Genomic DNA, 16,567 nt, shown 5'->3' on the forward strand with positions numbered 1-16,567 from the left:
TTTAAGATTTGTTAAATTTATTCAAAAAACTTAAGTAAATAGTTTATCTCTTAATCCTAAATAGGATGCAGTGTACCTGGAGTACACGTACATGAGAGTCTCCGCTAAAGTTGATATGTGCGGTTGGTTATTAAACAAAATGAACACCTCGATTTGCGCCAGCTGCCTCTTCCTAGATCTCGATGACGATGACGACAATAATGACAATGTTGATAATGACACACGGTTAGCAACTGTAAAATGGCAGAACTTTTCAATTGGTAAAGTTTTTGTGGAATTTTTGAGTTATAAGACGACGGCGATTTTTTGTTTCCCCTAGGACGCCGATCCTTCGGAGTCGTTGAGTTTCTCTGAAAGATTCACAGGATATCATAAGAATATAAAAGTAAGCAATTCAATGAAAGCTTCATGCAAAATGGCATTTTATTTACAGCAATTTAAGCTAGCAAAAGCAATCTAAAACTAGTTAAATGGAAATTGGAATGGGAATGAGATTGTGTAGAAGAAATATATGTGTATATGTATGTACATGTAAAAATTAGATTCGAATCTAAGAAAAGCTGTGCAACCAAACGGGCAGTGACATAGAAAATGATTAGAGAAACCATAAGGTGTAAGTTAATTTCGACTGAACTGCATACCCCGGCAAATTAGAAGAATTGAGAATCACTTCCTATGGCAAGTAAGAACGATCTCATTTTCTTTGCAAGGGTATACATATATGTCTTGATGGATTAGTATATGGAATAGTTATAGCGACGCTTTTGAGATTCCCCTATAGACGCCGAATTGGACAAAAGACACGAGCCCATGTACGACCCAGTCAATGGGATGGACAAGTTGGAGCTACTCGCTTGGTCCAGCAAGGGCGAGTGCGAGCAACTGGCCAGCGATGAACCCATTCCCATGTTAGTAAATGTCGAACTACTGGACGGTTCTAAGATGCAGATAGAGCGAGAGCAAGCTGTAAAACTAGGTCTGCGTGCAGAGTACGAACCAGTTGTTGTATCGCCGTGTCCATTACTCAGAGCAGGCGATTTGACTCCGTTTTGTGCTATACCCATAAGCGGAGTTTGGGTTTTGGAACCTAGAAAAGCAGCAACATGAAAACGGTTCACGAGTATACTTCGGAGTAACATTTACCATTTGTCGCTGTTTCAATGTCACCATTGGGCAAGGCTATAGCTCTGGGCGCTTCGGTAACTGCGTCACGGTCATCCTTCACACACTTAACAAGGAACAGTAGCGAAGAGCCCACTAAAGGCGGCAGACCGGCCAATATGAACGGCACTGTATACGATCCTGTGCTGTCAAAGATCATGCCGGCAACTGGCGGTCCAAGCGTCAAGGGAATAGAACTCAGACCTAGCAGGAATCCAATGGCTTGTGTGGCTCCAGATGGCCCGCATATCTCATAGGCGATGGGTCCCAGAAGGGAAATAAAACAACCGTCAAAGAGACCCATAAGAAGGGCAAAGAATAGCAGGACCCCATACGAGCTAGTCAAGGGTAGCATTAGTGTCATCAAGCCAATGCAAACTAGCGATAGCTGCTGCAAGTACATGCGATTCACACCTGGCATATCGGCGATCACGCCAAAAATAAGTCGCCCTATGCCGGAGGTAATGCCGATGAACATGACCGGCAGATTGACATCTTTGCCTGGAAAAACAGTCTTCACGAACTCCATCATATGGACATAGGGCACAAAGTACCCAAACAATGCCAGCGGGACACACAGAGCCCAGATCACATAACGCGTACGCTTCCAGATCTCCACGTTCACAATGGAGCGAAGGAAGAGATTGATTCGAGAACGTCCCGGCTTGTTCTTGGGCGGCTCTGGTGGCGGGTGCAGTGGCTTATAGACGAACGAGCACAGTATCACAAATGCAGCGCCCAGACTCATTAACTGAAAGAAAATAAAGTTATTCCAACTGAAATGAAATGAAATTAAAAGTTTTCAAGTTTACCCTTAAGGTAGCCTCCAGGCCATAGCTCTTCAGAGAGCTCTCCAGACAGGGGGGCAGTATCGCAGTGAACACACTGGAGCCTGCCGTCACAAAGCCACTAACCTTTCCCAGATACCTCTTGAAGTAGTGTCCCAGTATTGCCAACGTGGGAGTGTATGCCAGAGCAGCTCCCAGCCCGAACATGATGCCATAGGTAAAGTACAAGGCACTTATGTTCTCAGTGCAGAAGGAAGAAAGTAGGAGCCCACCTGCTGTCAGCACTCCACCCGCAAAAGTGGTTAGACGCAGTCCGATCTTGTCAGTCAGGCAGCCAGCGACGGTGGAGAACAGGAATGTGGTGCCAATGGCCAGGGAGCCAACCAGAGCTGCAGAAATTCAAGTCGAGCATATATTTACATATGTACATATGTATGTACGCATACGCAGTAAAATTTGTTGCTTTCCACTAATCGAATCTCATGCAAGTGTGGTTAATTGTGAACTGAACTGATTCCACCATTTGTTCCAGCCACTCTCAATTGACATCCAGCTGAATCACCCCAAGCCGACAAAACCAACTCGGTTATGCAACATGCCACACATATTTCTAATTTATTTTCCATTTTATCTCTAAGGCGTTGATCCCGCTTTGTTTCCAATTAATTTGTCAATTATTTTCAGAATTTTTAAAGACTAATCTATGTTTTATCTATTGCCAGGGAGGAAAGCTTAAATTGGCTTGGATTATCAATCCTTTAAAGCTATTGCTTAATGCAGAATCCTTGTAAGTTATGTAAATCAGTTTTAATGAATGGCTGTGCCGAATTCATCAAAATCGGATAACTATATTATATAGTTAAACATACAAATAGCATGCTAGATAGGCCGCTCTTTATTTAAATTTAACTTTTTAGATACAGTGGTCACAAATTTATGGCATTTTCAATTTTCGGACTTTAGTTCTGATTTTCTCTGATGCTAAGTAAGTTACGGAAATAATTTTGATTAATTAATTAAAATTTATTTAATTTGTTGGTAATTGTATTCTGATGATGATAAGCTGTTTCCGTTTTTTCCACAGGTCCATTTCAGCAAAAAAAAAAAAAAAAACAATTTTTGGTTGGGTTATAAAGAAGAAGTATGATAGAAGTATGAACTCTTTGACGAAGTTGTAGATCTAGAAAAATTAAGATCAACTGCATACCAAAAATTTGTAATTTACCCCCAAATTTCGAGCCCATTAGAATTTAGAATTTTAAATGGCATTTTTTAGTACTTTGGGCGTGGCCATTTTGCGACACTACTTTGTACTAAAGTACTTTTTTCCTTGAACTACGTGAATTGAATTTCCCGTCAAATGACATATTATTATTATTATTAAAATTCGATAAAAATTAGTCATTTTTCATCGTCTATCAATAGGGGTAATTTTTAACGAGTTCAAATTACAAAGTATTTGATATTCGAAAAAAGATTAGAGTTACGTTTTGAATTTGTGAGTTGTGAGTCCACTGGCTTCTCCCAATTCAAAGAATCCAAATATGAGTTAAAGTTCAACTTGGTTTCGTTTTCATAACTGGAACTATGCTTAAAGAGACTCGTTTCTTTAGTTCACTTCATAGAGTTATTTGCATTTAAGAATTGATAGGTCAGAATTCAGAATACAACTTGTCATTCCAAATTTGAATTTCGATTTTCAAATTGTGCAACATTTTCTGTTAAGATTTTATTCCTTTGTGAACTTCGATGCCTGCAAAATGGATAATATTTAAAAATAGGTTCCACCAGGAGATATAATTTTAAATACTGTCAAATGTCTGTAAATTCAGTATTAATCAAATCAATTTCTGCAACTACATATATGTCAACTAGTACGTGCCTAAAACTGAAACTATGAAAAGCATTCTTGAAACTAGTTTAATTTTCCAGCATTCTGTTGGACTAAGGATGCTAGGATGAAGTTTCCTTTAAGTGAAGTTTTATTTTTAGCGGGTGTTCGATCTCTCAACTAGAGCCCATCGCTTTCCATCTAGTGTAAACTATTCATTTATATTGTTCACTTTTGTTTTCTATCTCTCTGTTGCTCTCGATAATCTAATAATTAGATTTTATTTTCATATACTGGAAATCAGTTGGTTTGCAATGAGTAAACACTTTCGTCTGCCCCACTTTGGCCCTACAAATTGACATTTTAGAATGACAGAATTGGGTTAATTCTTTGTTTTGCGTTTGCCAAAGCCGATCTAATTTTGATAAGCGGCCCACAATTGACAGATGGCTGATATGCAACTTCGGATGCAAATCGGGTACAGGCTGTCAAAGAGTATCGAGTCACTATGACTTAATACCGGATGAAAGTCCATAGATTGTTTAACCCAATGAACGCTTTTAAACAACGCTACTATGGTCAATAAAGTTTAACATTTACGTTGGGACAAGTGAAGTAAAAAACAATTTGTAATAATAATAAATTATTCCGATTTATATTATGTACTAAATATAGGTATATAATTCTCACTATCTCTTATTAATTTAGACAATAATATTACCTTTTGATCGCTGTTAAGATCATAAAATTGCACCTCCTAATAGGTATTTCTAATCATTTTTTTAATAATGCTATTAATAAAGCACCGGAACTTAAGATAAGCAAATTGTTAAATGCGTATGTTTCTTGTGATAATCAGCCTACGCAGAGCTTTATAAATGAAATTTATATTATAAGCTATGCTTTACTATTCAATAGACTGATAAGCACTTAATCCTTGAACTGCGATTTCTTTTCGACGTCTGACAATTTGATGACTGCTTCCATTTAATATGTTTAAAGAATTTCCTAAACGAATTGTATACACGCCCAAGAGTATGTACTCAAATGTACTCGTAGTAAGTTCTGAGAAAACGAGTGCACATTTTCCCCAGCAGCCATTCAATGTCAATGCCAATAATGTATACAACTGCACGAGAGAGACAGAGAGAGAGAGAGAGAGGGAGTACGACACCCACATTGCATCGTGCGAATATGTGTGCGGACTATTAAAGAGAATTATTAGATAATACCCAAAAGCACATTAGCTATTGGAATGATGCCAAAATTCTATAAAAGAAACAAAGTGCAGGGTTACATGTCTGCCGGTTGTCTGAGCAAAAAATAAACATTTCCCTAAGTATTTTGAATTCAACAATCTGTGATAATTTTCTTCTCATGCAACCTATAGCAAAATGAGGTAATGCCATTTTACCTTACCGGCAAAGATATGTATATATGTACTATTGTTGCTTTTATAGGCATCATAATAAACATTGGACAATGAAATTTTTATCTCCCTCGAACGTTTAGGACTGTGTTCTAATGTGATATCTCTTTTAATTACGCACAATCAGTCATACATGTAAACCTCTCAATTTAGAAAATAATTGTTTTGTACGAAGATTCTTGAACAATGAAAGAAAGAAACGTTTCAATCAAAACAAAGACTGAATACATAAAGATTCAAACAAAGAGATATTAACACAAATGAATACGACCAAATAAAAGAGTTTGTAGGTTTTGGGATGTTTGAAAACTTTCCAAAGAAACTGCCAAAAATGTTTCTAGGTCTAGTTCATCTAATAAATTGCTAATATATTCCTTAATCTGATGTCTATTGGCTAGAACCCTTGATTAATTGTCTTGTGCCCACATGAGTGTGTAATTGACATAAGTCTGGCAATTAATTGATACCCACAATGCAACGCAGAGTAATTCAAAATATGGCATCCCAACACCTTAGCATGGTTGGTATTAGATTACGTCAACTTTTAATCATATTGCGGAACTAATGATTGTCAGCCGACGCTTCATCTCGAACTGTAAAGCCAAAGCGCAGGAGGATCGCTGTCAAGCTAAGGCACTTGAGAGGCTTCGCCAGTCGACCAAGTAACTGGGTCAGTGGCGGCGGGCGGACTTTTGCCACGTTTTTTTCCAGCCAGTTGATGTCGTATTATCTTTTTGTTTGCGGCTTTTGTCTTTTGCTAGCCAAACTGGTCAACGGGTCGTTTTTCTTGTCCCTGCCCCCAATGCGGCGTATGCGTAGTGCAGCGGCCCAAAGAAAATAAAACCTTGACAAGTATGGTTTAGTTAAAATGAAATATGTATTTTTAATTCTATCTCTATTTTTGGGCTATTTGGGCTTTATTTTCCGATTAGTCTCAAAGTTTGGCACGCAAAACTATTCACCGCTAATGGACAGTTTAACTTTGAGTTTCGAACTCTCACTTGACATGGCATCGCTATCGTCGGTCCGAGTGTTGAATAATTCTTTATGATCCAATCAAATTCTGAGCAATTTAATTCACTTGACATCGCCAGTGCGGCGATTTTTTACAGCAACAGTTCTACTACGTTCACATACTACTACGATATACTATATTTATATGTACATACGTATATATATATATATATACTCGTTCACTTGCGATGTTTTATTGAACCCAACAACAAGCAAATTACTTAAGAACAGCAACAGCGACAATAAATAAAACGACAATCGGCAGCAGCAATTGCCTTGAATGGCCCGCGAGAATCGATTTTCGAGTACAATCCTCTCAAAAAATGATGAATGAAATTGAATAGCATTGCATGCCATTCATAAAATACAACCGACTATACTTATTCTATACTAATATGATTAAAAGTTGAGATTAAAAATCGACTAAATTTTAGATGTAAATTTAAAAACGTTGTCCACTTCATCTTCAGCACAATTGGGATAAGTTTGGGACTTTCATTACCTAATCTAATAAAAACAAATTGGATTCAGATCTATTCAGTGTTCGCTTGACCTTTTTATCACATTTAAATGTGAATAATGTCAAGTCTTATTTACCCAACTGTTTAAAACTTAACAAATATATTAACAATAAAAGAAAGCATAGTTTCCATGGAGAAATCTTTCAGCTAATGGAAACTAACTTAATAGACTAAAAAAGAAATGTTTGTCGACAATAAGTTTGTGAAAATACCCGAATCTTCTTATCATATAAGTATATCTTAAATAATATTTAGTTATTGTACAATAAAACGAAATTGGAAAGACATTATGTATTCGGAAATCACTCAACTAAAGAGAGAAACAAATTATCACTCTTTGTTTGCCTTTTCGCAAATCACGCAAATGAAATGTCAAATCAGATGACACTGGTCAGAAATTCGTTTTTGGGGGGAGTCGCAGAGTCTATCCACAAATAGCACCACGCTTTTGGGAACGTGCCTGATACTGGCAAATCTCACGGGGAAAGTCATAATTTATGGTCCCTGCAATTGATACACAGTCAAAGAAAAACAACTGCCGGGTTCTCATCTAATCTTATTTGCTCCCTACATAATTACAATCAATGCTGGAAATTCACAATCAATTTTGGACAAAATTGCCGCAGGCTGTGTGTGACGTTGACACGAAAGAATTACAGAAAGGACACGCCGCGCACTCACCCGCTTTGCTGGAGGCCTCTGTGTCTCCTGATGCCGTCAAACGACTGGCCAGCAGTGTATGCAGCACCCCGTACGTATTGATGAATCCAAAGATGACTCCATTGCAAAGGAATGCACTGATCATGACCAGCCAAGCCCTTGTACCGCCATCCGGTGGCTCCTTGCCGTGTATGTCTCGACAACAGGGCGCCTCGATGTGTTGTGTTTGTGTTCCGTTCGCCTGAATTGTAGGCGCCTTGCCATTGCTGTGACTCAGCTGTCCATTCCCATTAGATGCTAGCTGTGCATTATGCCCATTAGATCGCAATATCCGTCCATTCGGATGACTCAGTGTCTCGTTCAGTGGCTCGTGCTCGGCCATGGCTTAGCTGATTAAGAAATAAATAACCAAACAGAAACGCTTATGATGTGGTTTTTGCCTCAGACCCAAGTCCATTGCACTTTTAGGTGCCCAAAATGCATGCCAGTTTGCTTGGCTGGGCAAATATTTGGCCAGAGCTTATCTCTAAATGTCAATCTTTGCTTATGAGAATACAATTTACATTTCCTAGGGCCAAAGATTTGGATGAATCCAACTGAATTTGGAAATACAGATAAGATCCAAAATTTACTCATATTTCTGATCAAATTCTTTGAAAATTATTCCCGAAGATTGAATTACCATTCATGCCAAGTTGCTTTTAGAAATTAGCTACCGCAAAAATACTGCTTCGATTTCTTGGCTTACCTAACTATCAGATAGTATTACAATGCGATAACGAAAACTTGTCATGCCCACATACATATGTATGTACATATATACATAAGTATGTATTTATGAGAAAAACATTCCATGCATGGTAAAATTTGAAAAATAATAAAATATGCGCACCCCTGCAGAAAAACCGGGGACAGCTCCACTGTCAATGCTAAGTTTTGCAGTTTTTGCCAACGTGCACATCAAATTTATATATACTATATGTAGGTAGAGGTATGTATATAGTATATACTCGAAATGTCACGGAGAACGAAGTCTTTTGTAAATTGTATGTAAGTACAGCTACAAAGTAAAGAATCTCTGATTGCGACTATCGTAAAGAATAACTACGAATTCGCATTATCAAGAGATGCGCACACGTGTCCGCCTATCCAAGTCACTGAGGGTCACTGCCAAAATCGAAGGTCACGCACTTGACGCTTACGCAATAGAACTAAATCTGAGGCACCTGAATACAATTGGCAGTACATTGGCTACATACATGCAAAGCCAGGAGGAGCAGGATTTCGAGAATTCAGAAATATTTCTTCAATCTGCTAATCACAAACCGACGCGAAATATATCTAAATCGGATAGGACGAGCCCAAGTGCGTTATCACGACCGAACGCTTGCGATGTCAGCGGCGGAATGAAGAAACAACTGACTTATTTTCGCTTATTGCTCTGCGCTCTGAGAATGGGGCATTGTGTGCTTGTGCTCTGCGGTAAACAAAATCACCTAGGCAACGACGACGACAACCACAACGACAACGACAATGGCAACGACTCGGACAACTACAACGAATATGCCTGTAAAAACAAAACGGCGCAAAAAAAGTCTCCATCTGTCCGCTCCAGTTGGTATGGACATTAGATCTTATTCGAATGGACAAATCACATGACCAACATTGGTGGCGTTTTTTAATTGATCAATTCCCAGAATTAGAAACTGAACCGAACAGGAGGAGACGCCATTGCTCTCGCTCAATCATTGTCAATTAGGCGGAGGTGCCAATGCTCGGTAAAGTGAGCATATCCGTTTTCGAGATCAAAAGAGTCTCCGTCAACTGAATCTTCCGGCGCCGGCGCCTACAAGTGTCGTGTGGATGAATCGGTAAGTATATTCTGCCTTAATGTATATAAAATTGGTAAACTTAATTGTTAGTGGAAGAGATTCGGAGAGTCTATGAATTAAAATTAAACATCAAGCTGCATCCAGCGACATTGCGGTCTGTGGGGGCGGCAACAGGCAAACAGGTTGATCCACAATTAGCCGAAAATTCTTATCCGGCCAATCGAACTCCAAACGTTGAGCGGGCTCTGTGCTCTCGTCCAGATGAGCATTTCGAAAGTCGGCCATCATGCGTGGCACCAAATCACTGGGTATCAGAACCTGAATCCAATAGCCGAGCACTCCGTACGGCTCATTGATGTTAACCGCAGCTCCTGTCACAGTTTCGGCAACAAACGTTAGCGCGAGGTGCTGGGCCTTGAAGGTGAAATGACGGCCATGCCTGATGCGGTCCTTAATGGCCAGAAGCAGGTACTTGGCAACACTCGGCGCCAATGTGATCTCAATACCATCCAGGGAAATGCAATCCGGTGCCTGCGGCTGAAAGTCCAACGGACACGACTTGTGCAATGAATTATTACTCAGGGACATTGACTGAGGGAAACTGGGCTCCTCTCGCTTGACTTGGGACTCGGTGAGAGTTTGTCTATTATTCTCCTCGCTGGCACACCGTTCGTTTAGACTCTGAAAGTCGATCTCCTCTTTGATGACTTTTCTCGGTTTAATCTCTTTGAACGTGAACTCTGCATTGACGCCGGCCAAATCTGAGCCCTGTTTCTCCAAGTCGTCCTGCAAATGCAACAAAGTCTCTGGAAACAATTCAAAGACACTGCGGATGCGCTGCATATTCGTGACCAACCACTCTCCCCCAGTTTGCACATCCCGGCGCAAAAAGTTTAAAACGCCCCTTCCGTTCCAACGTGAGGCCTGCTCTAGCTCATCCTCAAAGACTCCGACAATCTGGCAAAAGTCCACAGTGCCAAAGGGTGTTTCAATGCAGCCAAGCTGTGGATCCTGTGCCACTAACAGACTCTGTAGTGGTGAATTTGCTGGGCTGCCATCTAAACTTTTGCGCCAAGGAATGTTATCCCCAAAGCACAATCCATTTCCTGTTTGAAAGCAATAGCGACCAATTGATTGTAGAAGGTTGGCTGGCCAAGTGGGTGGTCGCAACGATTTTTCTGGACACTGCACTTGCTGTTGAATCTCCGCCTTAGTCTTTGCTAAACGGAAGGTCAGTTCAAAGCCCATGCCAGATCGTGTGGACTGCTCCTCTGTCGAACGCATATGGACACGCTCATCTCCATGCAGGTCACTCAGTCCAAAGCTAATGTAGTGCCAATGAGGTGGCACATTCTTCTCTGGGTCTCCATTGTTGTTGTACATGCTAATGTAATCCAGCGGATCTTGCCCTCCCAGCCAGTACTTCAGTAGTGTTGTCACCTAGCGATACATTAGAAAATATAAATCATGTTGTGCACGCAAACACATCAACTTTACACTAACCTGCAAAGGATTCGGCTGGTCGGGATACATCTGGCACAAGTGGTCTATAATGGCCTTCAGGCCAGACGGTGGCTTGACCGCATCATTGGTTTTTTTGTCCGGATTCGAGGCACACTCCGACATTTCTGCAATTGATATGATTAGTGTTGGCACTTACCAAATGGGGAGCAGTGGATTATTCGCTAAATAAAACCGCTCAACACTTACGTGACTGATGAAAATCACAACGAATTAATTATATATATTAACAGATAGAAACCTAACCAGCATAATATCAAAAAACAACTCACTCTATTTTCCGAGCAAAATGTGAATGAAAGTCTTTATTAATATCTTGTTCAGCAAAATCGCAAAAAATTTTCGCTAGTCACGGCTCATCTCTAACAGAAATGTGTACATTTTACAATGTAGATAGCTACATCATCTACATAAGTGCATAAATTATAGGAGAAGGGTCACACTTGGATAGTAAATTAGTTAAATTTGCAAACTTTTTTATAAACGCACAAAATGGAGCCTTATGATGTCGTGGTTAACCAACCTGTGGTCATAGATAACGTAAGTGTCTTAGGAATCATCCAAACCACTGTTCAGACAGAGATTAGAAAACTCCGATATTTTTCCGTGATTAGCCCGAGTTTCACTCGAATCAGTGACATCACCCAAAACGACAAATAAGATGAGCCGCTTCCCGAGCCCCTCCTTTGTCTAAAGTTAGTTTCAACGGCTTTTGCCGACGCCATCTACATACATGTATGTTTCTAGCCACAAATATGACTAATCGGGCGTTGAAGATTTTAGAAAACTATCAATTTTTATTTTTTTTTTTTTATAATTTATACGGGTTTCCCATTTATCGTTTAAATGAGGTATCCGTGGTCTTCTGAAAACGTCCGGCCATACGGAACTGTGCTTCGCTAGCCATGTACCTTTTAAACTCAACGGGATAAATGACAGGTTGCTCTTCGGTCATCCAGGTGACAGGTAGGCTCAGTAAGGCAATGCTACGGTCCAGTTTGATGCCGCATTTGCCCTTGTGTGTGTGAAAAGCGGCTGGACAATGCATCTTATTGTAGGAGTCGCGATAATAATCTCTGTAGTCCTGACAGTCGTTGTAGAATTTGTCCACTTTCTGCATATCGCCGTCCATAAATGTAAGACCAGACAATGGAGCGCCAGGCTTTCGATGCAACCTCGAACTTTTCGAAACTGCCATCATATCGGCTTCAGGAAGAGACATGTTGAAATTTAGTGAAAATTCAAATTGATGATATAAACAAATGAAAATGAAATGAATTGAATGACTTTTTTGTTTTCTAGGGCTCTGGTGTTATCAAGGCCGGCTTTGCTGGCGAGCACATTCCAAAATGTCGGTTTCCCAACTAGTAAGTAATATCAGTGAAGCATAGAGAGCCGGTAATTTATAGTAAATCTTCTCTCAGCATTGGCAGACCCAAGCATGTTCGGGTGATGGCTGGTGCCTTGGAGGGGGACATATTTGTCGGACCCAAGGCGGAAGAGCATCGCGGGCTACTCAGCATCAGATATCCCATGGAGCATGGCATTGTGACGGACTGGAATGATATGGAGAGAATATGGAGCTACATTTATAGCAAAGTAAGCCCAGCTTTATCATAAAATGCTCTTCGATTTGCATTTTTAGTTCTCCCATTCTAGGAACAATTGGCCACCTTCACAGAAGATCATCCTGTGCTGCTAACAGAGGCGCCGCTAAATCCTCGCCGTAATCGAGAGAAGGCAGCCGAATTTTTCTTCGAAGGCATCAATGCTCCTGCCCTCTTCGTGTCCATGCAGGCCGTGCTCAGTCTGTAAGGTCTACTAAATCCTTTTGTTCCTTCAAGCGATTCAAACCCTTTTTCTCTTTCTCAGCTATGCCACTGGTCGCGTTACTGGAGTGGTACTCGACTCCGGCGACGGTGTGACGCATGCAGTTCCCATCTATGAGGGATTCGCCATGCCTCACAGTATTATGCGGGTGGACATAGCTGGTCGGGATGTCACCCGCTACCTCAAAACACTTCTGCGGCGCGAGGGTTTCAATTTCAGATCAACAGCTGAATTTGAAATTGTGCGTTCTATCAAGGAGAAAGTCTGCTATCTGGCCACAAATCCGCAAAAGGAGGAAACTGTGGAAACGGAAAAGTTTGCCTACAAACTACCCGACGGCAAGACCTTCGAAGTGGGACAGGCTCGCTTCCGGGCTCCAGAAGTTCTCTTCCGCCCCGATTTGCTGGGCGAAGAATGCGAAGGCATACACGACGTGCTAATGTACTCCATTGAAAAGTCGGATATGGATCTGAGAAAAATGCTCTATCAGAATATTGTGTTGTCTGGTGGTTCCACACTATTCAAAGGTTTCGGTGATCGACTGCTGTCTGAGTTGAGGAAACATTCGGCCAAGGATCTAAAGATCAGAGTAAGTTTTACCTTTAAAATTGTTAATATACCAATAATACGTGAGGGGCAATATTTTCGCAGATTGCCGCTCCACAGGAACGACTCTACTCCACGTGGATGGGCGGATCCATTCTGGCCTCGCTTGATACATTCAAGAAAATGTGGATCTCTAAACGCGAGTACGAGGAGGAGGGCCAACGTGCCGTGCATAGAAAGACTTTTTAGTTTGTTTATCGACTTAAACGCTATTAAAAATTCTTCGCTAACTACACATATACATAAACATTTAAATATCAGGTCTGTGTGTCAGCTAAGATCCCCAATTAACCGATTTCCCCTGGAGATTCATCGTGTGTTTTGTTTTACGCAAAAAGTGGGCGCAAAGTATTTAAAAATGCTATTTATTGAAACATTGCTTTCTCAGCCTAGAAAATAAACAATTTATCAAACAAAAAATTTATAAAACCAAACCAAACAAAATTCTTGATTAATGTACGAAAAGCGAAACATTGCGTCTAAATGAGAAATCAATGAATGGCTCACAGCCTGCTGACGGAACGGAACGCCAGAGCTCGAGAGCTTTAGCTTTTGTTAGGTGTTAGTTTCTTTATGCTTTTCAGTTGTTTTATCGTTTGGTTGTGTTGCAAACTCGCCGTATCCACGGTAACGACGAGACTTTATGTTTCAACAACTCAACTGGCCAAAACCAATGAAAACTATCTGTTCCAACGAAGCGTGACTGGCGGAACGCAAAACAAAAACATAAGAATTTATATACCAAATATATACTTTAGACAGAGGTCAAAATTACCAACCGAAACTCTAACAATGGCTCTAGTGGTGGCAGCTGGAGAGGAACAACATCGAAATGTTAACGAAACGGAGGCAAGTCTCTAAATATTTTCATACCACCGAAACGTAGTCTTGGGTAAAAAAAACCCTGATCTTCATCACATATATTCCTGTTTATTATTTGTCAGCTTACATCATTTACAAACATGTATGTATGTAGTTATGGAGCTTGGTATAGCCACAAGTTCCACTTGCGAAAGTAGGCTAAAAACTAAATAGAATGGCTAGAAAAGTAATGAAAGCTTAATAATGGAATCTGCATAATTAGTGAATATACTGCACCAATATTTGCAATTAAAAGGGATTACAGTCACTAACGACTAAACAAAGTCAGTTGAAAAATAATTAAAGCATCTGAAAAATGACAAACCTCATTTAATTTGAAACCTGCCCTCGTTAATGTGCCAGAGTGTAATTATTCGTGTGCAATTCAATACAATTCACATATGACGTCCAAGCCTTACTATTAAGGCAAACCCGGTTCGGTACTTTGATGAGCTGTGCGAAAAATATTTTCATTTCCCGACTGCCATGCATGAGATAGAAACTTTTATTGATTTTTTAATTAAAATAGACCAATTACGAGGGAGCGGGAGAGGAATATAATGAATTATCCTTTGCTCCAGCTCATTGTTCAATCATTCAAAGTTTTTTAGTTGACAATGTTCGATACTATAAAGTTTCCACAATTCTTTGCGCGAAAATTTGACAACAATGCTTGGGAGGTAAAATATATCAAAGAAACTATAAATGTGATTTGTAATAAGAGAAAGATGCAAGACTTAAGGTTTACATAATCAACTTTATTGTTATATAAATTAAATCCAAAATGAATTTATAGTTCTTAAATCGCTAGCACGTATTAAGTGTTTATCAGCTAACAACAATCTGTATTCATTTAAACTTTAAACCGAATTTGAAAATAAATATTTTTGACTGTGCTAAAGTGGAAAATGAAATCAGAAACGTTAAACAGCATAAGAGTTTAGTATGATCTCTACATATTATGGTTGCTTGATTCTGAGTACGAAGTTTTGCATAATATATATAAAGATAGACACACTTAGATGACCCCAACCACATAAGAAAGCATATTTCGTGACTTTTTTGAAATTAAGTTTGGATGCATAATAAAAATGTTGAATCTCACGTCCCAATGCTGATTACTGCAAAATTTAAGAAATTTTGATTAAGTTTGTTAGAAAATATCCTTGTTCTCAATGTTCTATCTTGACTTGCAACAATCAATTTTGGTTTCCAATTAGTTTGAGTACAATTCGAAGCATACGATAAGTTTGTTACGTTATCAGATGCATCAACAATATCCAAGATAAGAAACAAGCAAGATGAAAATGAGCACGAAAATTGATTATTTGGCATTGAAGTGTAGAGTAGAGCAGAACAAACCCCCAACATTCTATAGTCGGGTCAGTCAGAGCAAGATGTTTTCGATCTTCCAACAAGTATGATCACCCGTTCTTTAATGGACGAATGTAAATCCCAATTCTACCACATTTTTATTCCAGATGAAATCAATGGATGCCAATCGGTATGCCACCAAGAAGACCATTGCCCAGGGCATGCTGGATATTGCATTGCTGACGGCAAATGCCTCCCAATTGAAGTATATACTCCAAGTTGGCGAACAGCATCAGTTCTATAAGCTAATGCTGATTCTGATCAGCCTGTCGATTGTGTTGCAGGTAATTATAGAAATATCTCTATATTTGTATTGCGGCCTCTATCGTGTCTTGATGGTACTATGTCCATGTCCCATGTAGATATTGTCCGGCATACTGAGTTTGTCGCTGAGTTTACTAAGGGACTGTCGACTGCACCAGCCGGAGTTCCACCAATCGGCCAATGTGATTAATCATGTGCGCACCGCATTTGCTTTCTTTACGACAATGATAAATCTATTTATCTCGGCCTTTGATAGTCGCCTGCCCCCCATTCAGGGCGACCTTCTCAATGTGAATTGAATTTCCTACTAAATCAACATATCCATCTATCTATCTATTGTATGTTCTTCATCATCGAACAGCTTTTGGTTGGAATTCTGTTTGTGGCCATCGGGAGTTTAAATATTAACAAGCAATCAGATCAAACGGCTGCAATTATCTTGAACGATGTAATATTGGTGGTAATCTTTGTGATATCGGTGGTGAATGTAATAATATCCGGTTTCGGAATCGAGTATTCATCCCAACCGCTTAGACTCATCGATACACATGCTAAAACCCCGTAAAACTAAGAACTAAACCAATCCAGCGATTTATCGAGTTAAAACCATAAAATATTTTTAAAATTAATTACATGTTTAAGTTTTCAAGACAGAAAAAGAGAAATAAATAAATGTTTACCCTACCTTCTATGTGATTCAGGTCTCCGCTGGCGTTTTACTAATCGTACAATCCGTTGTCGGCGACTACAAGTCAGAGCGAAATCGCTCTATGGCTTTCATGCTCAACCATTTCATCGATGCTTTCATATTTCTCTCCGTATTTTGTGACATTATGAAGATGAATTTTGGTCTTGATCCAGCCATCCCTTATCCA

The 16,567-nt window shown here is 39.7% G+C and overlaps 5 protein-coding genes across 6 annotated transcripts; 2 read left to right on the forward strand and 3 right to left on the reverse strand.

Annotated features, from left to right (window-relative positions):
* On the reverse strand, positions 1-8,725 carry LOC6650659 (monocarboxylate transporter 10). The gene is made up of 6 exons (XM_002072637.4): positions 8,664-8,725; positions 7,426-7,793; positions 1,974-2,338; positions 1,144-1,912; positions 998-1,087; positions 1-350 (listed from the first exon to the last, which is right to left on the reverse strand). The coding sequence occupies exons 2-6, from the start codon at positions 7,784-7,786 to the stop codon at positions 316-318; spliced, it is 1,620 nt and encodes a 539-aa protein (XP_002072673.2). The 5' UTR covers positions 7,787-7,793; positions 8,664-8,725; the 3' UTR covers positions 1-315.
* A 532-nt stretch (positions 8,726-9,257) lies between these two features.
* On the reverse strand, positions 9,258-11,014 carry LOC6650661 (suppressor of fused homolog). Its single transcript, XM_002072639.4, has 3 exons — positions 10,947-11,014; positions 10,740-10,864; positions 9,258-10,676 (listed from the first exon to the last, which is right to left on the reverse strand). Exons 2-3 carry the CDS (start codon positions 10,860-10,862, stop codon positions 9,366-9,368), a joined length of 1,434 nt encoding a protein of 477 aa, XP_002072675.1. The 5' UTR covers positions 10,863-10,864; positions 10,947-11,014; the 3' UTR covers positions 9,258-9,365.
* Positions 11,015-11,188: 174 nt separating this feature from the next.
* Positions 11,189-13,428, forward strand: LOC6650662 (actin-related protein 1). The gene is made up of 6 exons (XM_002072640.4): positions 11,189-11,297; positions 12,060-12,124; positions 12,182-12,356; positions 12,417-12,568; positions 12,630-13,176; positions 13,239-13,428. The coding sequence occupies exons 1-6, from the start codon at positions 11,250-11,252 to the stop codon at positions 13,380-13,382; spliced, it is 1,131 nt and encodes a 376-aa protein (XP_002072676.1). The 5' UTR covers positions 11,189-11,249; the 3' UTR covers positions 13,383-13,428.
* LOC6650663 lies at positions 11,535-12,032 on the reverse strand. The gene has a single exon (XM_002072641.3). The coding sequence runs from the start codon at positions 11,977-11,979 to the stop codon at positions 11,593-11,595; it is 387 nt and encodes a 128-aa protein (XP_002072677.1). The 5' UTR covers positions 11,980-12,032; the 3' UTR covers positions 11,535-11,592.
* A 1,826-nt stretch (positions 13,429-15,254) lies between the features above and the next one.
* On the forward strand, positions 15,255-16,376 carry LOC6650664 (ninjurin-1). 2 transcript variants are annotated; one of them, XM_047009282.1, is made up of 3 exons: positions 15,255-15,472; positions 15,536-15,712; positions 15,791-16,376. In XM_047009282.1, exons 1-3 carry the CDS (start codon positions 15,356-15,358, stop codon positions 15,989-15,991), a joined length of 495 nt encoding a protein of 164 aa, XP_046865238.1. In that variant the 5' UTR covers positions 15,255-15,355; the 3' UTR covers positions 15,992-16,376. The 2 variants fall into 2 exon arrangements, with proteins under 2 accessions (XP_046865238.1, XP_023036041.1); XM_023180273.2 differs by having other exon boundaries at positions 15,263-15,472; positions 16,054-16,376.
* Positions 16,377-16,567: the final 191 nt, after the last annotated feature.

The sequence above is a fragment of the Drosophila willistoni genome, chromosome 3R (assembly GCF_018902025.1).
Source record: "Drosophila willistoni isolate 14030-0811.24 chromosome 3R, UCI_dwil_1.1, whole genome shotgun sequence".
Taxonomy (NCBI): domain Eukaryota; kingdom Metazoa; phylum Arthropoda; class Insecta; order Diptera; family Drosophilidae; genus Drosophila; species Drosophila willistoni.